We start from the raw sequence: 27,160 nt of genomic DNA, 5'->3' as shown, positions 1-27,160 counted from the left end.
TTTCAGTTTAAAGGCAGCAATTTTCAGCTGGCCTGTTTCAATATACAGCTGCATTTTGCCAAAAAGTGTTTTTACATAATTCCCAGTTGCAGATAATATCTTGTTACTGAGAGCTAGACCAGTTGTGTAACTGGTAGGGGCATCCATTTGGGCCAGTAAATCATTTAAAAATGAACAAAAATACCCCAAATGCCAAACACCAAAAAACCCCAGAAAAACAAACAAATCAGCAAACCCCCCAAAAAGCCAACAATCACACAATTATTTCAAATTCCTCCTCTGAAACTGAAAACCTTCACAACGACTTTGCTGCTCTCTATGGGACTATGAAGAGTCTGAGTTATACTTAAGAATGTCTGAATTTATATCCAATCAAAGGAATAATTAAGTTATGTTTCAGTTAGACCAGTGCATTCATTTTCCTTTTAGTGCTTTCAGATTTGTGTTATTTTCTAGGTATGTGTAAGACATATATGGGATTGGGATTTCTGTTTGATTTTATGGTGGTGGTGTTTTTCCTGGAATTGTCAAGATAACTACTTTACTTTATAGCAGTAGTTACTTCACGTGTGTTTGGGGGTTTTAAAATAATATTAAATGATGTTTTTAAAAAAACACAGTTAAAAAAGCTTGATTAATAAGAAACATCTTAATTTGCTGCAGGACTGGGGTAAACCAGGTGACCTGTGGAACTTGGACATCCAGTGGCATGTTCCTTCATCTGAGGAAATAAACTTTGCTTTTTATTTGCTGGATACATTCCTGCAGCCTGAGCTCACCAAGCTGGAGCAGTATGCACACGGAGAGCTGGAAATGTCCAGGTAGGATGGAGAAGGTGCATGGATCCATTCCTAGCAGTTATTGCCAGTCACACAGGCAGTACAAAAACTGGGAGGAAAATACTATAATGTTGCACTTTGATGCTATTTTAAGATTTCCTAAGCTCCTGCTTCAGTCAAGATAGCATCAAGATTTCCTTAAAGTAACACAGGAAAGAAGTTTGCATTGTAATTTAACTTCAGACTGTAAAATATTCACTCCTAAAGTATTCCCTCATCCTCCCCATGGAGGGAAGGAGTTGTCTTGGCTTTGGGGTAAGGAGTTGTTTCATAGGTTTTATCTGAGATTTAGATAAAATTCTTCAAAGCGATTTTCACATTAGTTTATCTTGCCTGCACAGTTTTGAAATATAAAATCTCCCATGTTTGCCAGAAAATGAAGTTAAATACTGGGATTTGTAAACAAATTAGTTTTTCTCAAAAAAGCCCGGCTTGATTTCTGCAGTGCTTCTTCCTGTGTTTAGAACTGATGCAACTAAAGAAAAAACTTCCATAAAACCTCACAAAAAAGATGTGGTTTGGCATTTATGTATTTCTAAGCAGTTAACAGATAAGTAACCAGGTTTTCCTCTTTGTTTAAGAGATGATGTGCAGCAGTGTCTTGCCATTGTGCACAACTGCTTGATTGGCTCTGGGAACATTCTGCCTCCTCTCAAAGGAGAAAGGGTGGCTCATCTGTAAGTAACATTTCTTTTGTATCCCAAACATTCTCAGTGATTATGTTGCTTCATGCTGGGCTTTAGTGCTTTCTTACTGCTGTTGTCACACAGCTGCTGCTGGAAGCTTGCTTTTAGGGAAGCCTCATAGAAAACACCAAGATACAGGAAGTTCACTTGTCAGGAAAGAACTCAAATTCTCCTTTCCTACAACAGGGAGCTGCATAGATTCCAATGTGTGTGTTCATGGAGACCAAATTCCTGCCTGTTTAATAGAACTGATGAGGTTCTGTTAGCTGGGAAATCAAAATTCTGGGTTCAAGGTGTCCTTATGGTGTCCATGCCTCTGACAAGGTCTGGCCCAAAGGGGTGGCTAATTTATAAATGTGAGAACTAAGACATACTGTTACTAAGTCCAGAAGTCTATGTGCTACCGGCATGAAATTTAACTTGATAAAATGAAATAAATGCTAGGGAGATGTACATGCTTCATTATTTCTGTAATGTGTAGTAATTCTTAGTTTTTTTCATGCAGCGTCCCAAGTCTGGTGTCTTTGGAAGAGACAAAGCTGTACACTGGTGTTGAATATGGTGAGTAGATCCCTGTCTGTTCAGGTAGGCTCTTAAGTGTTATGTTTTTGTTTTATTTATTTATTTTTATTTTCATTTTTGTAAAAACAATGGGTTATTTTGGAGACCGTAATTTTGATTCTTCTCTTCATAGAAATGGGTTTTTATGACCAACACCAGAATTCTGTGTACACAGAGTTTTATTTTCGGAAGTTATACACGAGATCTGCTGCAGCAATTTGGCTGGGGATGGGAGCTCTGTGTGTTCCTCAATTCCCATTTGCTAAATGAATTGCCTGAACTTAGAAATAAAACGAACTGTCAAGGTACATAAAGAAAGTTGTGTACCTATAAAACCCAAGCAGCTGAGGTAATAAACTGTTGAGAGCCATGTCCTTAGATATAACAAATGGTTATTTTTATGATAGTTCATACTGCCAGTTCTGAATACTCTGGTTTTCCACAATAAATTGCTTTTTATGTTGTTGCATGATTATCACAAAATGTATTGTTTTTCTTTTAGATTTATCCAGGGAGAATTACAGAGAAATAATTGCAAGGGTTACAAGGAAATTGCTGCGTAAGTTTGATCACTCCTGTAACTAAAACCAACTGTGTCATACTTCAGTGTGATTTCATAGATGAGGAAATTCTATTGTTTACTTGGCCTGTAGTTCTGAAAGTTAAGCTTTGCAGAAGCAAAATTATTGCTCATTTTTAAAGCTCTTTTCCCGTCTGATTATACACTTCATTTTTCTCAATTGCAGGTTATATTCTTGACAATTCAGAAGATGATACCAAGTCTTTGTTTCTAATAATAAAGGTATGCTTTACATTTGTAAAACGTAAAGCAAGATGACTTGTTCTGCATAGCAATCACTCTTAACCTCTCTTTCTTTCCACAGATTATCAGTGATGTTTTGCAGTTCCAAGGGTCTCACAAGCATGAGTTTGACTCACGATGGAAAAGCTTCAATCTAGTGAAAAAATCAATGGAGAACAGGGTCAGTGACTTGGCTTTGTGAAGCTTTGGTTCCTGAATTGCAGATCTGATTACTGAAATCTAAACCAAAGGATGCCTTTTTTTACAGCTTCAAGGAAAGAAACAACACATCAGAGCCTTGCTGATCGACAGGGTTATGCTGCAGCATGAGGTAATTCTTCCCCATCAATCCTCAATAATTTGCTTGAAAAGCTGCTTTGCATAGTTAGCTAAATGTCATCATATTGTTATGGTGTCTTTGTACGTGTGAAATGTAAAAAACAATCTGTCCTTTCTTTGTGCTCCCCATGAATTCAGCTGAGAACTCTGACGATGGAAGGCTGTGAATACAAAACTTCCCACCAGGAGATGATCAGGGATCTTCTGTGTTTGTCCACGAGTTCTTATGGGCAGGTGAGGAGCAGCCCCTTTTAAACTGAGATTTATGGAAAATTTTGTTGGTTTCTTCAAGTGATTCTGCATCCTAAATCTGTTGTTCTGCCTGTTTACTTTTCAAATTGTCTTAAAAACATCTCGTTTCTGGCAACATAAACAATCTTCTGTAACTTTGTAGCTGTTCTCATGTAAATGCCAGAAACAAGAAGTAGATTTTTATAAACGGGGGGGGTGTTTACAACCTTACACAAATAATTTTGTTTCTCTGCACAAATACATGATCAAAACTTTATGCAGAAATAACTGAAATGGATGAGGATGTTACTTTTATCTTGGAAATTTTTTGTTTCAGGTCAGAACTAAAGCTCAGCAAGCATTCTTCACAGCTCTGGGAACCTACAATTTCTGCTGCAGAGATATCATTCCCTTAGTTCTGGAATTCCTGCGGCCCGAACGGCATGATGTCACTCAGAAGCAATTTAAAGTACTGCCTCATTAACTTGTTTTTGTGGTTGTTTTTTGAAAGTGTTTTTACATGAGAATTTTAAATGGGAAAACTGGGATTTGCTTGTTTACCAGCATGATTGATATTTTCATGGCTAATAGGCATGACTGGTGGAATGAATTATTTGTATTAGATCTATTTTCAAGAGAAATACTGTGTTTAAATATGTTCCCTGTGTGCTTAGGTATTAGCAAAATGTGAGTTAGCACCTATTTTTAAGTTATGGAATGGAAATTGAGAAGCTGTAGTCAAAGTGAAGCAGTTGTGAATCATCTCCAACATAATTGAGAAATCAGGCAGCTAATCTGTGGACAGATTAATTGTAAGGGCTTCCAATCTCATTAAATGAAGAGTGCAAAATCTTCAGTAATTTGACAGTGAGGCTGAATGTTTATGGCCATTTTAGTGATTTGGTAGCTGCAGTGAGTTTTTATTCTGTGTGGGTGCATGTGCGTGTTGATATTGTGGATGAGCTGAGCTTTAACCTTCCCAAACTCCACCTTCCATCCCACAGGGTGCCTTATATTGTCTTCTTGGGAATCACAGCGGGGTGTGCTTGGCCAATCTGCATGACTGGGACTGCATAGCACAGACCTGGCCAGCAATTGTCTCTTCTGGGCTTAGCAAAGCCATGTCCTTGGAAAAACCATCCATAGTCAGACTCTTTGATGACCTAGCAGAGAAGATCCATCGGCAGTATGAAACCATTGGACTGGATTTTGCAGTGAGTGATCAATTCCTTGGTGTTCACGCGTGTATGTATGGACAAGGAAATTCTATACTCTGCTGATTCCAAAGCAGAGACGTTAAAAACTTGTTAGTTCAAGTCCCAAATCTTTGCACTGCCCATCAACAGGTTCCAGAAAAATGCGTGGAGGTGGCTGTGCTGCTGCAGAAGTCAGGACAGCCAAGTTCAGAGTTCCCAGCTCTGCAATCAGAGGAAATTCAGTTGGGAATTCAGCGACAGAAGGAGAAGAACGCTGAGGCTCTCAGGTGAGTTCAGCTTCCTTGAGCTGCACATTAAATATCATCACCAAAGTGGCTGAACTGAAAAATCCAGAATGTCCAAGTCTTGTTGGGGTGCATCTTCCCTCTACGCTTCTATTTCCTCTTTGCCTCTTCCTTTTCACCTTTACTCACCCTTTGTTGAGGAACTTTTCATCTATTTTTCATAGAATCTCTCAGTACCATGTGGTTGATAACTCCCTCTCTTACTCTCAGGAACTATGAAAATTTAGTCAACATGCTGCTGGACTGTGTGGAACAGAGAAATCTGTAAGTCCCTCTCTTTTTTTGTGCATGAAAGTGTTTTTTTGGGGTGGATTGGAGGTGGTTGCATGGATCAATATCCAGGAGGACAGTTAGCATGGTCTTGGATTTATTTGCACTGGGAGTTTGATTTGTTAATATAAGGCACCATAACATCTTGAAGTTAAGCTTTTTCTCATTAAAAAAAAAAATTTTCTCATTATTTTCTCTTTTTTTTTCCATTAGCCTGGCCTGTTAGTGAGATTTTTCATATTTTATTAATTAAACAAGCTCTGGTTCTGTCTGTAATGCTGATATCAGAATAGATTCTAATTGTTCCCATAATATTTGTGTTAAAAAACTTCTAAAAGTTTTTTTAAAAACCTATACCTATAGGTATTTTACACCATGTATTTTATATTTTTATACCTGTGTCTTCCCAGAAGGTTTCCCAAAGTGAGTTAAGATCATTGATTACAGCAGTGCCATTAATTTATGTATTTACATAATCTTAATACACGTAATGATTTCTGAGTAAAACCAGTACACAAACTTTGGTATTTACACTCTGTTTTGAATATTTGGTGTTTTTTCAGGCCCTGGAAGTTCGAGCACATAAGCATTGGCTTCCTGTCCCTGCTGCTGAGGGATGACAGGATCCTGCCCGCCCGTGCCATAAAATTCTTTGTGCAGTGTCTCAACCACGATGCTATTGTGGTTCGAAAGGTGAGCCCAGGAGAAGGATTTCCTTTGGCTCTGCAGTTCTTGGGGCTTTACATCAGGTGCTCCTGGGGTTTTGCTGCAATAAAGCATGAACTCCCTTCTCCCCCTTCCAGCCACGCACGTGGTACAAAACTGCCAATCCGAGAAATGGCAGTCTTAGCAGTGCCATGTGGAAATCTGTAAACTGTGAACATGTGGGATGGGCTGAGTCCTTATTTATTGCAGAGCTCTTTTGCAGATGGTTGCTTTTCCCACCTGCAGTATGTTGTTTGAAGGGAGCCATCCATGTGTTTCTCTTGTTCTGTTGCTGCCTTAGTGAGGTTCAAAACAAACCTTCTTTTCCCCCAAGAAATTATTAAAATAATATTAAATTCAAATATTAAATACAAATGTGAAATTCAAATGAAAACAAAACTATTAGTGAGGGTTTTCTGGCCTATAAAGTAATTCATGCCCTGTATTCCCTGAAATAACCAGGATTATTTCCTTATGGGTTCACTCCAGTGGTCATTGGCTTTTTAGGGATGATAAGCCACATCCTTCTGAGGGAAATGTATGGAATGAATGCATTAATGCCCATTTTTTACTTTTCTTTAGGTGGCCATCTCAGCAGTGGCTGGGATTCTTAAGCAGCTTAAGAGAACACATAAGAAGGTGCTCATCTGCCCATACGAAATAAGTACGTTTTAATCAATATAAGACATATCTTATACTTATCCTAAAATGTTTTTAAAAGCTTTTCTTGTTACATTAAACATACAATCACGAGCTTTTCTTTTCTCCCTGGTTGTCAGTGTTCTAAGCAAATAGGCAAACATGATATAGAAGTAATATAATTGGTAATTTTTCAGTTCGGGTTTCTTTTTTGCTTTTTGGGGCTTATTTTCCTCTCTGAAAACTTTGTAATTTGTGAGAACAATTTGTATGTCTCCTTTTTAATTTTTTTATATATTTTTATCATTTTTCTACATGTTAATTTTGATTTTGCTCTTGGATCAGGTGGGAGCCCAAAGCCTTCCAGCATCCAGGCTGGTGACAGAGCTGACAACCAGTGGCTGCACTACAACAGCCAGAGTCTACCAAAGACCAAGGAAGCCTGGGAATCTTGCTGTTTTGTGGAAAAAACACACTGGGGATATTACACCTGGCCTCAGTGAGTAGCATTAGCATTGTGGGAGAGCTGGGAGAGTCAGCAGGAAACAATTCTGTGGGAAATAAAAACCTGTTTTACTATGGTTTTTAATTTTTCTTACACTCACACACACACACACACACACACATATATATATATATATATTTAATTTGATTGAACCACAAAAAATGCAATTTTTTTTGTCTCTTGTGCTCCTTGCTTGTTTACCATTTCTGGGTGGGTTTTGTGTTGGTTGGTTTAGGGCTTTTTGTTTATTATTTCTTTTCTACCCGTTTCTCTCTATATGGGCTATAGGCACAAGTTCCACATGGCTGTTTAACTGCTGCTATAAAAATGAAACATTCATATTGGAAATTATGTAGAGTATTCTATCCCTAATAACTTCGGATTGGTTGTATAGCAAAACCTTTAATAACAAGTTCTAGTTAATACTGAGAACATAGAAAACAACACCCTAGAAAGCAACAACATATGCTAGTGGATTTCTGGTTTTTATTTCAACTTTTCATTGCTAATCTTTTGTTTTTAATACTCAGAACTATGACAGTTTATGCTCCAAGTGAGCAGCAACCAAAGCTTGGGCGAAGGAGAGATGAGCTGACAGAGGTAGGAGTTGCAAGTTTGTGGGGGTTTTTTTAATAGTACTTTTCTTCTCTTAATAATGTCCACAGATTACTGTGGACATCTCCACAAGATGCTCTAAATTGTATTTTTCTAATTCTTACTGTGTCAGCATACCAGAAAGAGTTATTATTTTAAGGTATTGCTACTTTTCTGTCGCGGATCCTGGAATAATTAATAAATGCTTTCTTGTTCCCTTTCAAATCATGATCAGAATTGAGAACAAGGTCATTAATGGCAGTGGGAAGGACTGATTTTTAGGGGTTATGATAATTCCCTATAAAATGAAGGGGGAGATGGACAACCAAGGCATTTCTTTCCTTGAGAATGCAAATGGGACTTGTGGAGATTGGGATATCACTGTGACAAGCAAACACCTCAAAACTAATCTTTTTTTTTTGCTTCATGTTACAGGCAGAACAAATTATATATGATCACTTTTCTGATCCCAAGTTTGTTGAGCAGTTAATAAAATTTTTGTCTTTAGAAGACAGAAAGGGAAAGGACAAATTTAATCCTCGCAGATTTTGCCTCTTCAAGGTAAGGAATGTTCAGTCACTAAATTGCTCTCATTTTGTAGACAATTCCCAGAGCATGGAAAAGCCACAGACTGCTGGTCTCATACTGTTGCAAAACGTTGATTTTTTTGAAGCTGCTCTGGGTAATTCTATTAATCCTCTCTACTGATTAACTACTTAGGGAAACATATTTAGGGTATTTTAATAGTCTGAAGGACACTGGTATATAATGCTCTCAAAAAAAAAAAAGCCAAGCAATTTCACTTTCTACACATTCAAACTCAAGTGTTTCACAATTCTATGGTGTTCTTGGGAAGACAGTGTTTTAGATAGTTCCTGAAGACCCTCTCCCCTCTTGTTTTCCAGGGCCTTTTCAGAAACTTTGATGATGCCTTTTTGCCAGTTCTTCAGCCCCACTTGGAGCAGCTGGTCACAGACTCCCACGAAAGCACCCAGAGATGTCTGGCTGAAATCATAGCTGGCCTCATAAGAGGTTCTAAACACTGGACCTTTGTGAAGGTGCTGGAGCAGTATTTTTGAGTCATTCTTGGAAGTTAGAATAATTCTGAATTATTAACCCAATTAAAAGTTGAGGTCTTGATTACCAAAGGTGGAGCACAATTCATTGCTTGTTTTGGTGCCTGTTCTTTCCAGGTGTTAGGAAAATGCTCCAGTATTAAAACTAGGAACAATTTGCTGTTAAGGAGATGGCAAAGCTGATGTGGTTTGTAATTTCCAATAGGAATAAGTGCTTATGTCCACCTTGGACTGCAAAGTATTTATTTAATTCAGGCCTAGCTGTCCATGCCAAAAAGTAATCCTGGGAGAATCAGTACAAAAATTAAGAAGACATTTTAATATCTGGGCTGGCTTTGAGATCCTTAAATAGAAAAATCTTGTCTCATGTGTTTTTGCTGGGCAGGTGGAAAAACTCTGGAAGCTTCTGTGTCCATTGCTTCGAACAGCTTTATCCAACATCACAGTGGAAACATACAATGACTGGGGCACCTGCATTGCCACCTCTTGTGTGAGTATCCCAATTTTTGTCTCCTAAAGCTGGGTCCACTGTGGAGTAATATTCCTGCAGGGAGCTGTGGTGCTGGGCAGCAGGGTCAGTGATAGGTCACAATATCTTGGGTCAATAATTGTTTCACATTACTCAGCAGAGCTGAGTGTAGTTTGGCAGCCAGAACCCTAATTAGCAAAATGCAGGTGTGGTTATTCAGATGTCATGAAAATGAAGCTAAAATTCCTTCTGTTCTGGTTGTATTTACCAATTCATCAAAACTGCATACAGTTTTACTAGGTTTTTCTATTGAGGTTCATTGTGAAAACATACTGAATGTTGCCCTTCTTGAATAAATAAACCCAAGGGATGCAAAAAAAATCTCTGCCAACAAAGTTTCCTTGTTTATACCTTATTTTATACATTATTTGCATTTTAAACTCCCCTCATTTACTCACATTTCTGCTCCCTGTTCTTTTCCAGGAGAGCAGAGATCCTAGGAAACTGCACTGGTTGTTTGAATTGCTGTTGGAATCTCCGCTGAGTGGTGAAGGAGGATCATTTGTAGATGCCTGGTAAAATAAATTTGAGCTGTTTTATTGTGGTTGAATAGAGTAGGAAATGCAGCCTGGATAAGCTGTATTGAGAGGATGATGTGCCAGCTGCCTTGTAGGGGAGGGGAAACAAAGAACAAAGGCAATGCTTTCCAGTTAGCTTTCTCCACACAATGGCAGGTTCTTCATGATAAATTTTTTAATGTAACTCAAGTGTGGGGAGGTTTGGGGCTTGCAGAGCAACAGAACTGTTGTTTCACTGGGCAGTTTTTACCCATCTTTGCTCACTGAAGGGCACTCTGATGCACTGATACACTTGTGCACATTCCCAAAGAAAGTCTGGAGGGGACTGGGGAAGGAGGAATGTTCTGTATAACTGAAAATGAGCTGTTGTGATTCCCAGCCGGCTTTATGTGCTGCAAGGGGGCCTTGCCCAGCAGGAGTGGAGAGTGCCGGAGCTGCTGCACAGGCTGCTCAAGTACATGGAGCCCAAACTCACCCAGGTCTACAAGAACGTCCGAGAGAGAATAGGAAGGTCGGTGTTGTCTGCTGCAGTTCTTGTTGGGTTTTAACTCTTCATTTCCTTTGGGTAGTTATTGAGCTAAATAATTAACCTGAAAAGCATTAATGCTTGTAACAAAAATCAGATTAATATTTAAGAGACTTGCTTCAGAAACTCCAAATGACTTCTCTATATTTGTTTTTTCATAGAATGTTCATTTTTTCATTTGTCTCTTCATAGAATGCTTTGGATTGGGAGGGACCTTAAAGCTCATCCAGTCCCACCCCTTGCCATGGGCAGGGACACCTTCCACTATTCCAAGTTGCTCCAATCCCCATCCAACCTGGCCTTGGTCACTTCCAGGGATCCTGGGGCAGCCACAGCTTCTCTGGGCACCCTCTGCCATGGCCTCACCAATGGCCTCACCAATTTCTTGTCTATATTTATGTTTGACATCTCTAAAGCTCTTGGAGGAGACATTTGGTTTTAAATAGCTTTGAATTGAAGATGAGAGGAAATTTTCTCTAAGTATTAACCCTCAAAGGTCACCTAATTGATCTTGGATCATTTGGAGTTCACAGGTCACTGTTTTCTGGGCAAGAGTTGTGCTCACTGTGTGTTCCTGCTGGCTTTGTCTGGTTTTTTTTAGTGTGTTGACCTACATATTCATGATAGATGTTTCCTTGCCAAACACTGCTGCAACTAAATCTCCTCGAGTCCATGAATTTACTACCCGGATACTTGAAAACCTCAAACCCCTCATGGAAGCAGATGAAGAAATCCAGAATCATGTTATGGAAGAGAACGGAGTCGACGAACAAGACGAGCGAACTCAGGGCATTAAACTCTTGAAAACAAGTGAGTTCAGGAGGTCAGGGAATGGGGGCTATTGTAGCATGATGATGATTGAGATCTGCAAATTGTGTAGCAAAACTGTTAATATTTCTCAATCACTGATTGTTTCTCTTTATTTAAACAGTTCTGAAGTGGTTGATGGCGAGTGCAGGACGATCTTTCTCTACAGCTGTCACAGAGCAACTGCAGCTGTTACCTTTGTTTTTCAAGGTAGATCTTTTAATTTCTCCTTTACTGGTTATGTTTGGTTGAAAAAGGATTGTATAAATAAACTGAAGTTATTTGATTTATATATATTTGTAGTATTCCACGGCCAGGTTACACATGGCATTGAACAGCCAGCTCTAGTGGAAGGTGTCCCATGGATGACCTTTCAGGTCCCTTCCAACCCAAACCTTTCCATGATTCTCTAAGGAACCTTGAGTTAATTTTCTTTTGCTTCCTAACTACACAGTTCTTTCTAAGCAGCTCCTGTTCCTCTGATGCTTGTATTCTTTGAATCTGTGTCATCCAGTCTTACCTCTCTGATAAAATCCATACTTGTGCACACAAGTGCATAAACATCAATAAATTACCCAACAGAAAATAAAGATTTATTTTATTTATAAAGTGACCTTGGTAAAGCTTTGTCTCAGTTTTGGACCTGGATCTATAATATGAAATTAATTTGGTTTGATACCAAGAGAAATGGGTATCAAAATCTCACCATGATATCTTGATTATTTACTGAGAATATTTGATGTCATATTGATTGTTTTTCCCAGCTAACCAAATCTTTCAGCATTATATTGAATGTATTTTTCCTAGACAGCTGTCCTTTCATGAGATTACCATTGCTTTGAGGATTTTGCTGTCACCAGTGCCTACTTCCTGACTAGGTTTTGTTCCCTCCCCACTCTTATTTAGATTGCACCCGTGGAGAATGACAATAGCTACGATGAGCTCAAAAGAGATGCTAAGATGTGTTTGTCCTTGATGTCTCAGGGTTTGCTGTATCCTCAGCAAGTGCCTTTGGTACTTCAGGTGCTAAAACAAGTGAGTGTGGTCTAAACATCTTGAAGCTTCTTCTCAGCTCGTGCTTAATCTACTTTTTATTTAAGAGTATACAATGTGTATGATTCTAAGCAAATCAGATGCTGATTTAGATCTGAAAGACTTTAAATGAAGTGTTTTAAAACAATATCTTGTTTAACATTAAGCCATTTAACTTGACAACAAATTGAACAGCGCTTTGATATATTAACATTTGGATCAGTAGTGGATCACTTTAAGTCTCCTCATGAGCATAACAATTCAAAATCCAGTTTCAGAATGAGTCTTCAGCTAAAGAACCACCCTCGAATCTGATTTTTTTTTTTTAGGGTTTTGCAATATATTTGTTTAACAATCTGCTTTGGAAGTGAAGCCTGTGAAAATTACTACCTAAATAATAACTGCCTACTTTGGAGATAAAAGGTGTATGAAACAAAATTATCTGTATAAAGGAAGTTCTTTGCAACTGCCCCCAGAAGTTTGTTTCTTAAATAATGCTCACTTTCCATCAGGGGCCTGCTTTCTTTGACATTTTTGTCTTCTCACCCTGATTTATTCACTGCAGACAGCAAGAAGCAGTTCTTGGCATGCTCGATACACCATCTTAACCTACCTCCAGACCATGGTGTTCTACAATCTCTTCATCTTCCTCAACAGCAGCGAGGCAGTCAATGACATCAGGTGGCTGGTGATCAAACTCCTGGAAGATGAACAGCTCGAGGCAAGTGATGCCTGCTCTGCACTGCTTTCACACCATTGTTTCTTGCCTTTGTCAAGTTTTATGGAAAAGCTGACATGTAGATTGATTCAGGAGGTATTTCTAGCTCAGCATTCTTCCTGCTTTGAAAATGAGCTTTATAGGATTTGTTTTTTTCATATTCATTCCAGGAAAATAGTTGATAATAAAATACTCCATTAGTGAATTTTTAAAAGTTCCACTGCTTCTGCTTTTTCACAGAATGGTGCATTGCTTGGAGTTTGGTTTCAGTACATGAAATAGGGGTATCATTAATTCCACTATAAATGTGTGTTGGTAGAAAATTCAACATCCAATGTCAGATCTTTTCCTGTGTGAAAAGTGTGTAAAACCACTATTTAATTACTCTCTAGGTCTGCCTCACATCTAATCATATCATATTAATGACAAAAATACTCTTTATATTTACATCAAGAAACGACCTAGAACTGAGGGGGTTGCATTAAATAATGCAAATTTAAGGCATGTTTAAGCAAAGTGAAGAATCTTGAGTGTTAACCTCCTGCATGGCCTATCTCCCCTGCACCATCATTTTCCCTGGTGTTTGTGAAGTTGGCAAATATCAATGCAATCCTGATTTTGGGTGCTTTTTCCCTTCTGGAAGAAAGATTCTGCATCACCTTGCAATCCCACAGAAGCTGTTTGTCATAACACTTGCCTCATGATCTCACCCAATTTTGAAAAATACCTTTTATTCACTTGAATGCAGTTTATCCAGTTACTTTAAATGGACCAAATTATCCCTCTGCTCCGCAGAGCTGCAAATCCAAAAAGCCTACCTGTGTTCATAACCTCTCTGGATCATGCTGTTGCCATGGAAGCTTTCACTTTTCTCTGAAAAGTAATCTTGCTCTTTCTTGGTAATAACTGAAGAGATGCAGTATCCTGCTGAGTAATTCCAGTGTAGTTTTTTGGATGCTGGATTTTTAAGATGAGACTCATTAGCTTTGACTAGTATTTGATGCCTTTGCTCTATAGAACTGAGGTTTTGGTTCTTAGATTTTTAAGGTACTTTTATTTTTTTGCTTGTTTTAATATTTTGAAACAAAAGGTTAATGGTGATTGTTTTAATGTGCACAGCACTCATGTCTTGATAAGCATTTTCATATTGCACTGCAGTTTTACAGGAATGAGAGTATTTTCTCTCTGTGTAAGTAGCCCCTTGCAACTTCTGCAGTTGGATTTAGCTGGTGTTGTTGAGTGATTTTATTCTAATATTGTTGCACTTTTATGGACCGTGATCAGTCCCTTCTGACCAAAAAAAACCCCAAGCCCATAGGTGATGGGGAGATTCTTTTAGTTATTCTGTATTTCATTGTGAGTGTGATAATTTATAAGTTAGTTAGTGCCAGAGGTGGTGAGGGATCAGCTGCTTCATGAATGATTTTAAAAGTTTTGCTTCCAGGTGCTCCTCACAGCAAAGTGTCTCTTCTAGCTTGGTGATTAATTTAGAAATTAAAGTGGTTGAAATACAGGGAGTAGGGATGTAAATGAGTCCAGCTCTCCTGGGAGGTTGCTCACTTCCCAGCTGAGCTGCTTTGTGTCTGGCTCTTGTATTAGCACATCATGTCCCATTTAATAGCTCAGCTCTTTAGGGACTTACAAACTGCTGATAAACAGCACTGCCAGCCTCATCCCTCCTTCTTCACTATCAGTAAAGTAGATCATGTTAGAACAGTACCTTGTAGAAATTTAAATGGAATGGGCCTGAGTCTCAAGAGCTTATTTGAACTTCCTTGTTTAATTATTGCAGCTCTTGCAGCTGTACTTATGGCTTTGTGAGGCTCAGAACATCGTGTTCAAGGAGGTGATTTATTACTATGATCTGCTGCATTGGATCCAGAGCACTGGGAGGTGTTTGTGCTCCAGGGAGGCAAATGTTCTGTTTGCAGTTACCTGTGACACAATGTACCATTCAAAAATCTGGTGGCAGCATCTCAACCAGTTGATTTGGTTTGCAAGTTTGTAAATGTTGGGAGGCTTTGGTCAGAATGTAATTGTGGAAAGTGGGAGTGAGTTTTCGAAGGACTCCCAATTTAAATAGAATTTTACACCTCTGTAACTTCCTGGCTTTGGGAGATTTGAGGAGATGAGAGAAATTAGTAATACTGATAGGTTAGTCACTTGTTTTTAAAAGCAAGGATGAGTTGTCTTTACTCAGAATTAACTAACAAGGTGCTGTGGCTGGTTTAAAAGGAATGGAAAAGGAGATCTGTATTTTGAATGGCTTGACAATTAGATGGCTAAGTTTACTCTTGTTCTTTGGGTTTCTGTGTTACCCTTAAGATTAATATTTTTCCAGCCTGGATTTCTGGTTTTATTCATGTAGCGCACAGATCTAGTACTTGAGACAAGGATTACAGAACTGAGTTGTTGACCATTAAATTGGTTTATTTGCTTGTTAATTCAGCATCTGTTGTGTCTTTCAAAGAATTCTTGTGCTCAGAATCAGCTGAGTCTCTGGAACATTCCTCCTGTCTTTTCTTGGAAAAGCGCTTCTGCTTTTGTCAGGGGGAAAAACTAAATGCTTTTGAACAAAGCCCACTGTCCTGGTTTGAAAAACAAGTGTTTGCTAAGGAAAGCAGAAGCCTCCCTTTGGACTGAAAAATGTGATCCTTCCTTCCTACAGATTATTATGATTTTGAAATTGAGGGAGCTCTCAGGCAAAAATATGTGGATAGGAATAACAGTTCTTTACTGGTATATCTAACAAGACAAACAAGAGCAACAGGAGCTATGAAATTAGCCACAAACAGAATAGTAACTCAGTCCCAGTGTTTTTTGGCTGCAGGCACCTTTTCCCTGAGCTGCAGTTCCCGGCGCTGGGGACGGGCAGGTCCCGCAGAGCTGCAGGAGGGCTGGGGGTGATGGCAGCGCTGTCCCAGGGGGAGAGAGAGAGATGGAGAGAGAGCCCTCCGCTCACGGTGTCGGTCCTGGTTCTCAGCAGAGTGCTGGATGGTGGTAGGTTAGGGCGAGAGTTCGACAGCAGTGAGGATGGCTCCTGGCACTGGGATGGCAGGGATGGGGCAGCGGCGGCGATCGTCCTTCTCATCCGAACTCCGTGGGGAAATGGGCTGAGGCCGAGCCTTCCACTTCCTCTTCTGGCTGTTTGAAGCTCGCAGGGTTTCCCTCTTCTCTCTTGCCCCCTTCCTTGTCACCAGGGCCCAGTCAACAGGTATCTTAGCATGACAATGGGGAAAATTCCACAGAGAGAAAAGGGAAAGAAACCAACCCCCAACATTATCCACCCCAAATTTTCCCCTACCATCATGCTACATCAAATTAAAATCTTCAAATTATAGGCATACATACAGTTACAGATACAGGCACAGTATCATAGGTAGTTCACCCTAAAACAAGGTCTCCTTGGGGTATGCATCGGGTCTTTCCATCCCTTTGCATCACCCACCAGGTACAACCTGGCCCTTGAGCGAAAACCACCCCACGAATTGGATTGTCTTTGCTGGAGGCAGGGTTCACCCAAACAGTTTTTCCTAGCATACCCCTCATGTGCACCACTGGAACCTTGTCCCCATCTGGTGTTCTCAAGGGCTCAGACTGGGAAGGGCCTGCTCGATTAGTGGAACCTCGGGTGTTCACTAACCATGTGGCCTTTGGTAGATTAATCTCCCAGTTCTTGAAAGTCCCCCCACCCAGTGCCTTCAAGGTGGTTTTAAGCAGTCCATTGCACCGTTCCACTTTCCCAGCCGCTGGTGCGTGATAAGGAATGTGGTACACCCACTCGATGCCGTGTTCTCTGGCCCAGGTGTTTATGAGGCTGTTCTTGAAATGAGTCCCCTTGTCTGACTCAATTCTCTCAGGGGTACCATGTCTCCAAAGGACTTGTTTTTCCAGGCCCAGGATGGTGTTGCAGGCAGTGGCATGAGGCACAGGGTAGGTCTCCAACCATCCAGTGGTGGCTTCCACCATGGTCAGCACATAGCGCTTGCCTTGGCATGTCTGAGGCAGTGTGATGTAGTCAATCTGCCAGGCCTCCCCATACTTATATTTGGACCACCGCCCCCCATACCAGAGGGGCTTCACTCGCTTGGCTTGCTTGATGGCAGCACATGTCTCACAGTCATGGATAGCCTGGGAAATACTGTCCATGGTGAGATCCACCCCTCGGTCTCATGCCCACTTATAGGTAGCATCTCTGCCTTGGTGACCTGAGGCATTGTGGGCCCATCGAGCCAGAAACAACTCTCCCTTGTGTTGCCAGTCTAAGTCTATCTGTGACACCTCTATCCTTGCAGCCTGATCTACTTGCTTATTGTGTTGGTGCTCCTCATTAGCCCAAATCTTGGGGACATGGGCATCTACATGACGGACCTTTACGCGTAGCTTCTCTACCCGACTGGCAATGTCTTTCCACTCATCAGCAGCCCAAATTGGTTTTCTCCTACATTGCCAGTTAGCTTTTTTCCATCTTTCCAGCCAACCCCACAGAGCATTGGCTACCATCCATGAATCAGTGTAAAGGTAAAGCTTTGGCCACTTCTCTCTTTCAGCAATGCCCAGGGCCAGCTGAACAGCTTTGAGTTCAGCAAGTTGACTTGATCCACCTTCTCCTTCGGTAGCTTGTGCAACCTGTCGTGTGGGGCTCCATACGGCTGCTTTCCACTTGCGGTTCATCCCCACGATGCGACAGGAACCGTCAGTGAAAAGAGCGTAGCGAATTTCATCTGCTGGCAGTTGGTTGTATGGTGGAGCTTCATCAGCCCGGGTCACTTGTTCTTGCTTCTCTTCATTGGCAAGACCAAAATTTGCACCTTCTGGCCAGTTTGTAATTATTTCCAAAATCCCAGGGCGATTTGGGTTTCCGATACGGGCGCGCTGTGTGATGAGGGCGATCCACTTGCTCCATGTGGCATCGGTGGCGTGGTGGGTAGAGGGGACCGTCCCTTTAAACATCCACCCCAGCACTGGTAGTCGGGGTGCCAGGAGGAGCTGTGCTTCTGTGCCAATCACCTCTGAGGCAGCTTGAACTCCTTCATAAGCAGCCAAGATCTCCTTCTCTGTTGGGGTGTAGTTAGCTTCAGACCCTCTGTAACTTCGGCTCCAGAATCCCAGAGGTTGGCCTCGGGTCTCACCAGGTACCTTCTGCCAAAGGCTCCAGGACAAGCCCTTGTTCCCAGCTGCAGAGTAGAGCACATTCTTCACCTCTGGTCCTGTCCTGACTGGGCCGAGGGCTACAGCATGAGCGATCTCCTGCTTGATCTGGGCAAAGGCTTGCTGCTGCTCAGGGCCCCAGTGGAATTCGTTCTTCTTCCGGGTGACCAGGTAGAGAGGGCTCATGATCTGGCTGTACTCAGGAATGTGCATTCTCCAAAAGCCTATGGCACCTAGGAAAGCTTGTGTTTCCTTCTTGTTGGTTGGTGGAGACATCGCGGTGATCTTATTGATGACCTCAGTGGGGATTTGGCGCCGCCCGTCTTGCCACTTTACTCCCAGGAACTGGATCTCTCGGGCAGGACCTTTGACTTTGCTCCTCTTGATGGCAAAACCGGCTCCCAGCAGAATCTGGATGATCTTTTCTCCTTTCTCAAATACTTCCATTGCCGTGTTCCCCCACACAATGATGTCATCGATGTATTGCAGATGTTCTGGAGCTTCACCCTTTTCCAGTGCAGCCTGGATCAGTCCATGGCAGATGGTGGGGCTGTGTTTCCACCCCTGGGGCAGTCGGTTCCAGGTGTACTGCACGCCCCTCCAGGTAAAAGCAAACTGAGGCCTGCACTCTGCTGCCAGAGGAATGGAGAAAAATGCATTGGCAATGTCAATGGTGGCGTACCACTTTGCTGCCTTGGACTCCAGCTCGTCCTGGAGTTCCAGCATGTCCGGCACAGCAGCGCTCAGCGGTGGAGTCACTTCATTCAATGCACGATAGTCCACAGTCAATCTCCATTCTCCATCAGACTTGCGCACAGGCCAGATGGGGCTGTTGAAGGGTGAGTGGGTTTTGCTGACCACCCCTTGGCCCTCCAGCTCACGGATCATCTTGTGGATGGGGATCACGGCATCTCGATTTGTCCTGTACTGCCTGTGGTGCACTGTGGAGGTGGCAATTGGCACTTGCTGCTCCTTCACCTTCAGGAGTCCCACTGCAGATGGGTTCTCTGACAGTCCAAGCAAGGTGTTCAATTGCTTAATGTTTTCTGCCTCTACAGCAGCTATTCCAAAAGCCCACCTGAGTCCCTTTGGGTCTTTGTAATAGCCATTCCTGAGGAAGTCTATGCCTAGAATACATGGTGCCTCTGGGCCAGTCACAATTGGATGCTTCTGCCACTCCTTCCCAGTCAGGCTCACCTCAGCCTCCAGCAAAGTCAATTCCTGTGATCCCCCTGTCACCCCAGCAATAGAAACAGGCTCTTCCCCCACATGTTCTGATGGTATTAGGGTGACCTGTGAACCAGTGTTAACTAATGCCCTGTGTTTTTGTGGCTCTGATGTGCCAGGCCATCAGATCCACACTGTCCAAAAGACCCAGTTTTCCCGTGCCTCTCCCTGGCTAGAGGCAGGGCCCCTCTAGCACTGGTTATTATTTCCTTCCTGGGCATACATGTTGGAGGTTCCCTCAAGGGGATCTGACAAATCATCCTCCCTTTTGTAATACCCTGCATCTTGGTTATGGGAAGTTGAGGCTACCTTCACTTTCGTGGAGCTCCCTTGGTTAGTGTTTCCTTCCCTGAGTTGACGCACCCGCGCTGCCAGGGCAGAAGTGGGTTTCCCATCCCACCTCCTCATGTCTTCCCCATGATCACGCAGAAAGAACCACAGGTCAGCTCGTGGGGTGTATCCTCTCTCCCTAGCTGGGGGACGTTGAGCTCTAACTCTGGGATCTGTGACTCGCACTGGTGCTGCATTGACCTTCCTCATCTCCTCCCTCACCCCTCTTATCTCCTCCTTGAACTCCTCTCTGAGTTTCCTAATCACGGCAGAGACCTGAGCCTGCATTGGGCCATTCATTATACTCTCAAAATGTCTGAGCTTATTGGCAACAGAACCCACTGTCTCGTGGTTGGTGTCAGCATTAATGGCTGCAATGAATGTGGTGTATTGAGATGGCCCCAGGTGTGCCAGATTCCACAACATCTGCCCTGTGCACCTGACCTTGTCGGGGTCATTGTCATGTTGTCCACCCCTCCCAAAGAGTACCTCCAGTACTGCCACTTCTCTCAGCTGTTGGATCCCCTCCTCAGCGGTCTTCCAGTGCATTCTATGGTGGTGCTCCTGCATTCTCTCTCTATGGACAAACCTCTCTCTTACACTCATTAAAAGCCACTCCCAGAGGGAAAGAGGGCCTCGTTCCCTTACGAATATGTGATCCATGCCTGAGTCCTGGGTCAGGGGTCCCAAATTCCTTGCCTCAGTACCATCCAGCTGCTCACCTTTACCCATAACATCCCAGACCCGCCGTAACCAAGTTGTAAAAGCCTCACGGCCCTGTTGTACAATGTCTTTACACAGATTACAGAGACTTTCATATGACAGGGACTCTGTGATGATCTCAACCTCTGGCTCCCCTGCTGGTTGTGAGGGCCCTGCTTTCTGATCCTTATTATCTAGGTGCTTTGTTTTCACCCTAGACTTTCTAGTTTCCACGGGGGCAACTGCTGCTGGCTGTGAGTGCCCTTGCAGTTCAGCTGGAGCCTGGAGAGATGTAACATTTGTGGGTTCCACTGCTGCACCATCAGGTTCTCCCTCTTTAAGGCATGGGGGGAGTTTCTCAAGAGCTGGGGAAAGGTACTCCTTCAGCATCTGGCCCATCTCCTTCACTAGAAATCCCACCCACTCTGGATGGTTCCTCTCTGAGGTGGGCTCTGGGCCAGAGTGAGGCTCAGGGGCAACATCCTTAACCTCTGGGGCAGGGCCAGGCTCTGGGGCAGAATCCTTAGTCTCTGAGGCAGGGGCAGGGTCAGGCTCTGGGGCAGAATCCCTACTTGGGGGATGTATCAGGGTTGTCATCCAAGTCTATTTCCCCTCATCTCTCAATGTTAAATAGAACAGGTTTACAAGGCCTATTAGCAATGTCAGCCACTGTATGATATCATTACTACTTAGAAGAGATTTGAACCCTTCAAAAACTGGTGGAGCAGACCCAAAAAACTGAGTAAGGGTTTGGGACAAAATTTTTCCTGGTGTCATATCCTCACAGTATGTACCATTATTAAAGTAACCCCAAAAACATACAGTTAGAGTGTGATAGCCCTGAATCCATGTATCCACCTTCCAGAGGAAGTTAAAAATCCATGAATTTGTCACGTTATCAGCCCACAAAAGGAACTGGATAATAGTTACAGCAGCCTGAGTTATAGGACCCATGTTCAAGTAAGGGATTGCAAATGGGAGAGATAAAGCTGTGGCCACGTGGAGCCCAAACCACAGTAAGCTGGACAACATGATGCCACCTAACACAAAACTGAGGTAACTCAAGAACTGTTATTCCTTTTTCACCCTTTCCTCTCAATGCCCTCGGGCCTCACGTTGGGTGGCCAAAATCTGTCCTGGTTTGAAAGACAGGTGTTTGCTAAGGAAAGCAGAAGCCTCCCTTTGAACTGAAAGATGTGATCCTTCCTTCCTACAGATTATCATGATTTTGAAATGAAGGGAGCTCTCAGGCAAAGATATGGGGTTAGGAATAACAGTTCTTTACTATTATATCTAACAAGACAAACAAGAACAACAGGAGCTATGAAATTAGCCACAAACAGAACAGTAACTCAGTCCCAGTGTTTTTTGGCTGCAGGCACCTTTTCCCTGAGCTGCAGTTCCCGGTGCTGGGGGCGGGCGGGTCCCGCAGAGCTGCAGGAGGGCTGGGGGTGATGGCAGAGCTGTCCCAGGGGGAGAGAGAGATGGAGAGAGCTCTCCACTCATGGTGTCAGTCCCGTTGCTCAGCAAGGTGCTGGATGGTGGTAGGTTAGGGCGAGAGTTCGACAGCAGAGAGGATGGCTCCCGGCACTGGGATGGCAGGGGTGGGGCAAAGGCAGCCATCGTCCTTCTCGTCCGAACTCCACAGGGGAAATGGGCCGAGCCAGAGCCTTCTGCTTCCTCTTCTGGCTGTTTGAAGCTCGCAGGGTTTCCCTCTTCTCTCTTGCCCCCTTCCTTGTCACCAGGGCCCAGTCAACAGGTATCTTAGCATGACAATGGGGAAAATTCCACAGAGGGAAAAGGGAAAGAACCAACCCCCAACACCCACTTTAAAACCAATGCCAATACAAAGCGTGTTAGGCATTTTGTGAAGCAGGTTGGTTATTTGGTCTCAGTCAATGTTTGTTTTTAAACTTTCTGAAGATCCTCTATTGACAACGGAGTGAAATTACATTCTTTGCTTGAGTAGCAGGTCATTTTATAGCAAATTTCTTGACAGTAGTTCTATATTAGAGCAAACCATGTTTATTAATTTTAAGCAGCCATTTAATAAACTGCCAGTAGCAGGATAGTATTTCAAAGGCTTTTGCTGAGCAAGATTTGCTCACTTTGGATGTGTTTAAAAGGGCAGTAATGGCATGAATAAATGGTGTTCTGTCCCACTTTGTGCCCAGGTGAGGGAGATGGCTGCCACCACACTCAGCGGGCTCCTGCAGTGCAACTTCCTCACCATGGACGGGCCCATGCAGACTCACTTTGAGCATCTCTGCAAGATGAGGCTTCCCAAAAAAAGGAAGAGAGATCTGGCCTCAGTGGGGGACACAATTCCTTCAGGGGGTAAGAAAGCAGCTCAGGAAAGAAATCAGTGTTTCGGGTAACACAGACTGCCATAGCATTTGATTTGCAACATAAATGGTAAGAATACACAGCAAAGGCAAATCTCTTTATTATGTATTCCTATGTTAAATTAATTTATTACTTTTTTAGAATTAACATTAAAGAGGTTTCTTCAGTTTCTATTTCACAGAGATAATGAGGGTATTCCATTCACAGATGATGAGGGATAGCAAGTTCCTCAATAAAGTTCCTTGGCTGTCACAATGTAGTTTCCTACCTCACCTTCTATTTGTTAGCAGTGTGAGTTTTTTATTCTAAAAAAACCCACAAAACAACCAACCAAAAAATAAACCAGAACAAAAGCCCCCTTAGTTCACCCTGATTTGGAATTTTGGCTTCTGCCTGGGCATTTAATGCATTTGAGTCACAGTCATTTGACCCAGAAGTTTGGCTTTCCATATTGCCCAGTAGCTCTGGGATTTGAGAAAACACTATGAATGCTGAAAGAGGGAGCATAGAGCTGTCATTCATGAGTTATTCATGAGTTTCTTTGAGAGAGGGAAGCTCATTTGAAATGTTTATGAAGTGTCCAGCAGTTGCAGATTGATTCCTATTGGATGAAGGTGTAAGAAATTAAAGATAGAAGAATGAATCTGGGATTCTGAGTAAGGAAGCAGAACCAATCTGTAGCTCCATAAGTTTGTGTCTGTAGAACTCTCTAGATTTCTCTGGAGGGGCTCTGCACTTCCAGGGGATTTGTTGCTGATTTCCTTGAACTGCTGTGGGTTGATGCCCTGTTTTTGCAGACCTGGTGAAGCGTCATGCCGGCGTCCTGGGGCTCAGCGCCTGCATCCTGTCCAGTCCCTACAATGTGCCCACCTGGATGCCACAGCTCCTCATGGATCTTAGTGCCCATCTCAATGATCCTCAGCCTATTGAGGTAAAAATACAGCAGGTCTCTGTTTAGCAGAAAACAGCTGAATACCTGTGACTCATTCTTAGTTCTTTTCCTAGAAAAGCATAGGAATCTATTAAGAAATTTAATTTCTGCTGTTTTTTACAAAATGACTCTGAATAGTTTTCAAGCATGATCCGCTTTTAAGTATTTTTTGTGGTAGATCTGTCCTTGCTTTCAAATTTAAAGCATTAAATTGAAAGCTGAAAGAACTGTGTTTATAATGAGGAAGTGGAGTATATTTTCCTTAAAGATGTCCCTTTTGTGCATGCCATTCTAAGAAACATCAGTCTGGAATTTTTTAAAAAGTTTTTGAAGAAATCGTTGCCTTTAACTCCTGTTGTTTTGTTCTGTCTATTGGGTTTTGTTGACTGTGGCTCTTTGAGCCAGAGGAGTGAGATGAAGAATTCCTTTGATGTTTTCAGACCGAAAACACCCTATTGAAACAGCCAAGGAAGAGGTAGCAGAAGAAAAGCACTTGGCTTGCATTTTATAAGAATGTCTAAATGTTTCCCAGCTCAAAATTGTAGGTCCAGGAATCCTTTTTATAAGAATGTTGCAGTCCTGAACCTAGTCCAAAGACCAACCAGATCTGTGAAAATTAAAATCCCCCAGCGTCTCTGTGGAACCCTGGGTCTGCTCCAAGCCTCGGTGGTGCTGAGCAGTTGTGTTTGTTGTGCCCAATGTTGGTTTTGGTGTGGAGCTGGGCTCCCTGTGGCTGAGAGAGCTCCATCCCCATTGTGCTGACAGATGACTGTGAAGAAAACGCTGTCCAATTTCCGGAGGACCCACCACGACAACTGGCAGGAGCACAAGCAGCAGTTCACAGATGACCAGCTCCTGGTGCTCACTGACCTCCTGGTTTCACCCTGCTATTATGCATAGGTGGGTCAGCTGGTGGGTTTTGCCATAAGCTTTACTCTTAGGAATCCTTAACCCCAGGGAAAATGCTGCAGCCAAATTTCTAGCCTTTGCCTCCTCCAGTGGTTTTGGTCAGATCTATTTGGGTTAAGTATTTTAAATATTGCCCATCTTTCTGTGCTTTGCTAAGACATTTACACTTATTTTCTTGAATATTGATGTTCCTTTTCTCCATTTTCTGCCAGTTGGCTGCCTTTTAAATGCCTGGCAGTGTCCCTAAAGTGCTGCTTTGTACTTCTGATGCCTCTGAGGACTTTATACCACCCAGTCCAGGCTATCACCTACACCTCAGGATGGGGAATGGCTGCTACCACTCGTTTTGGTCTTCCACGCTCTGGCTGTGCTGCCAGGGCTCTTCACACAGGCATGTCCCCAAAGAGTGAATTAATTCCTGGGGTTTCTCTTTGTTACACTACAAGATATCAATCTCTATTGTATTGTGACATTTTGTAACAGTATTCTAAGAGAAGCTTTATTTTAACAAGAGCATGAGGCAATATTTGTATTTTGAACTCTGTTTTCTTTCCTTTCAGGTTTCTCCTGGGGAAAATGAGGATGTAGGGATTTTTCTGCTAAATAAAGGAAACTCAAAAGAAATTGATCACGTAGAAAACTTTGTGCTGGAAATCCTGATGCCTAATCAAAACCACTTTTAAATGCAAACATAGAGACCTGGTTCTCTTCAAAAGAAATTTCACCTCCCCAGGGAGCAGCCAGGGGAGCCCCGAGGCTGCGCCTGCAGGGCCTGATCATGAGTCCATGGCAAGACCCTTCTCCTTGGCCTGCCTCACACATCAGTCTTGTTTCTGCTTCCTTGTGCACAGTGACCTACAGTGCACATCCCTCACCCTCCTCTTCTGCCCCCTGTTCTCAGTTGTTCCCAGCATGAGGGATATGCAGAACCAGAGAGTGCCACAAACCGGAATTTTCTCCGTGGAGCTCTCCAGTTCTGCCGATGCAACTCCTCCCCCACACTGTACACACCCCGGAAGCCTGCCTTCCTCAGAGTTTTATTTACTACTGGGATTTGAGAAACATCCAGTCCACCTCAGGGCAGCATTGCCTTTTTGTATTCTCTCCCTTGTGCAAATGTAAATAGCTGAGCTCTGTGCAGTGCAGGGGTGGCAGGACACAGCATGGGGAGCTCCTGCTTCGGGGGTATCTTGACCACGTGTGGAATAAAAACAAAAAAAACTATGATTCTCTGCATATTTTTAAGGGGGAAATGCGTGTTTCCATGTAATCAGAGCCCACAGATAGGAAATTATGGACTATTAGTGGTGATCGAATTCACAGAATGAAATCTATGCACAGTGTGGAAAGGCAGTTTTTAACAGTGTATTCTCTTAAAGATTGAGCAAGCATATCTTTGAAGATTGTGAAAGCTCTTGTGTTTTTTTTGCCTGCAGCTTTGTTAAGAGACTGGTATCAATTGGCTGTTTAACAAGCTGTTTAATATGTGTTACATAGTTGTAAAAGACTGTATAAATTGTAGAGGCATTGCATTGACAAAACATTGTACAGTTTGCAACCTTTTACATAACACCATTGTGAGATTAATTTGTAAAGATTCATACTCTAGATATTAATACAGTAGTGGTTCTGGCTTTTGTATCAAAACAAATGCCATTCTTAGTTTTTTAAATTATTTTCTTTAACAGAATATCTCTTTGTGTCTGAGAGGGTTTGTCTTGCTTTTCCTGTATCTCATGATTGTGTGTCATTCAGATTTTACTGCAACAAGTGTGGCCATTTCTCAACGCTGAAATCCCATATTCTGGTGTGATCCATTCATAGAATGTGAGGTACATGGAAGTAACTCATCAACTGGTGTGTTTCATCCTTCATGCACCCCCACCACCCTCCCCCCCACCCGCAGCACTGAGACCTTTGTGTGGCTCATCCCAAACTATCAAGCACAGCAGTGCTCCTGGGGCAGTATTTAAGGAGTGTCAGCACACGGATGTAACCACTGTATAGCGTAGTGCCAAAAATTATGATTTTGATTGTGTGCGTAGTTTAAGACCCAATAAATGGACTGTTTGTAACTACTGCATCTTCCTGTATTTCTGAAGAGAAAATGTGTTGGTTTGAGACCCTATCTTCAGGTTTTTATGGTGCTTTTGAGCTTTTGGATGAGGCCTGTGTTTGTTTGGGAATTTGGTAATGAGTTAAGACAATGTTAAGGATTAATTAAAGATCTTGTTCTAGTGTCTAAGAAATCAGTTTTCACATTTATAGAAAAATACCTTGTGCCGGGAAAACACTTGTTAACTTCTGAGAACTGGAGAAATTAGTTTTTGTTGAAGAGGGTTTTGCTGATAGAATTAAATCTTTGCAAATGATGGAAAGCCTTTGCTGCAGAGGATCATCTTTGAAGGATCTTTGGCTGATGAAGTGTTGAAGCAGATATTGCATATGCTGTTCTGGAGCTCTGCCGCTTTGTGCTGTACTTGGGAATCTCTTTCTTTAGTCAGGGTATGGCCTAACCAATTCATTGGTTGAGGATTCAGTGCTCTGTAGGGAATCATGCTCTGGTCAGGAGTGGTATTAATTCCCAACACCTTATAAATCCACAGTAAATTGCTTTATCCAAACAGATCTCCCAGTAAATACATCACAACATTCAAAATACACTTCTATAGGATAAAATACACCT

The 27,160-nt window shown here is 42.4% G+C and overlaps 1 protein-coding gene across 3 annotated transcripts in view; it reads left to right on the top strand.

Annotated features, from left to right (window-relative positions):
* The window catches only part of PSME4 (proteasome activator subunit 4), a 51,090-nt gene extending 24,537 nt beyond the window's left edge, over window positions 1–26,553 (top strand). For 2 of the 3 annotated variants that reach the window (XM_062490579.1, XM_062490581.1), the window contains 29 exons: window positions 664–821; window positions 1,421–1,516; window positions 2,031–2,086; window positions 2,589–2,645; window positions 2,833–2,888; window positions 2,971–3,069; window positions 3,157–3,219; window positions 3,366–3,461; window positions 3,796–3,927; window positions 4,463–4,672; window positions 4,805–4,941; window positions 5,170–5,223; window positions 5,793–5,922; window positions 6,517–6,598; window positions 6,919–7,072; window positions 7,609–7,678; window positions 8,108–8,233; window positions 8,578–8,730; window positions 9,134–9,238; window positions 9,701–9,792; window positions 10,175–10,306; window positions 10,923–11,131; window positions 11,253–11,338; window positions 12,035–12,163; window positions 12,726–12,881; window positions 22,463–22,625; window positions 23,432–23,565; window positions 24,331–24,465; window positions 25,035–26,553. In XM_062490579.1, the coding sequence (XP_062346563.1) occupies window positions 664–821; window positions 1,421–1,516; window positions 2,031–2,086; window positions 2,589–2,645; window positions 2,833–2,888; window positions 2,971–3,069; window positions 3,157–3,219; window positions 3,366–3,461; window positions 3,796–3,927; window positions 4,463–4,672; window positions 4,805–4,941; window positions 5,170–5,223; window positions 5,793–5,922; window positions 6,517–6,598; window positions 6,919–7,072; window positions 7,609–7,678; window positions 8,108–8,233; window positions 8,578–8,730; window positions 9,134–9,238; window positions 9,701–9,792; window positions 10,175–10,306; window positions 10,923–11,131; window positions 11,253–11,338; window positions 12,035–12,163; window positions 12,726–12,881; window positions 22,463–22,625; window positions 23,432–23,565; window positions 24,331–24,465 (3,270 nt within the window). In that variant the 3' untranslated portion in view covers window positions 25,035–26,553. Of the gene's footprint in view, window positions 1–663; window positions 822–1,420; window positions 1,517–2,030; window positions 2,087–2,588; window positions 2,646–2,832; window positions 2,889–2,970; window positions 3,070–3,156; window positions 3,220–3,365; window positions 3,462–3,795; window positions 3,928–4,462; window positions 4,673–4,804; window positions 4,942–5,169; window positions 5,224–5,792; window positions 5,923–6,516; window positions 6,599–6,918; window positions 7,073–7,608; window positions 7,679–8,107; window positions 8,234–8,577; window positions 8,731–9,133; window positions 9,239–9,700; window positions 9,793–10,174; window positions 10,307–10,922; window positions 11,132–11,252; window positions 11,339–12,034; window positions 12,164–12,725; window positions 12,882–22,462; window positions 22,704–23,431; window positions 23,566–24,330; window positions 24,466–25,034 lie in introns of those variants that run through there. The other variant, XM_062490580.1, reaches the window with a different exon arrangement.
* The last annotated feature ends 607 nt before the right edge of the window (window positions 26,554–27,160 follow it).

This window comes from Cinclus cinclus, chromosome 3, assembly GCF_963662255.1.
Source record: "Cinclus cinclus chromosome 3, bCinCin1.1, whole genome shotgun sequence".
In the NCBI taxonomy this organism is placed as follows: domain Eukaryota; kingdom Metazoa; phylum Chordata; class Aves; order Passeriformes; family Cinclidae; genus Cinclus; species Cinclus cinclus.
This window is presented reverse-complemented; position numbering and strand designations above follow the sequence as displayed.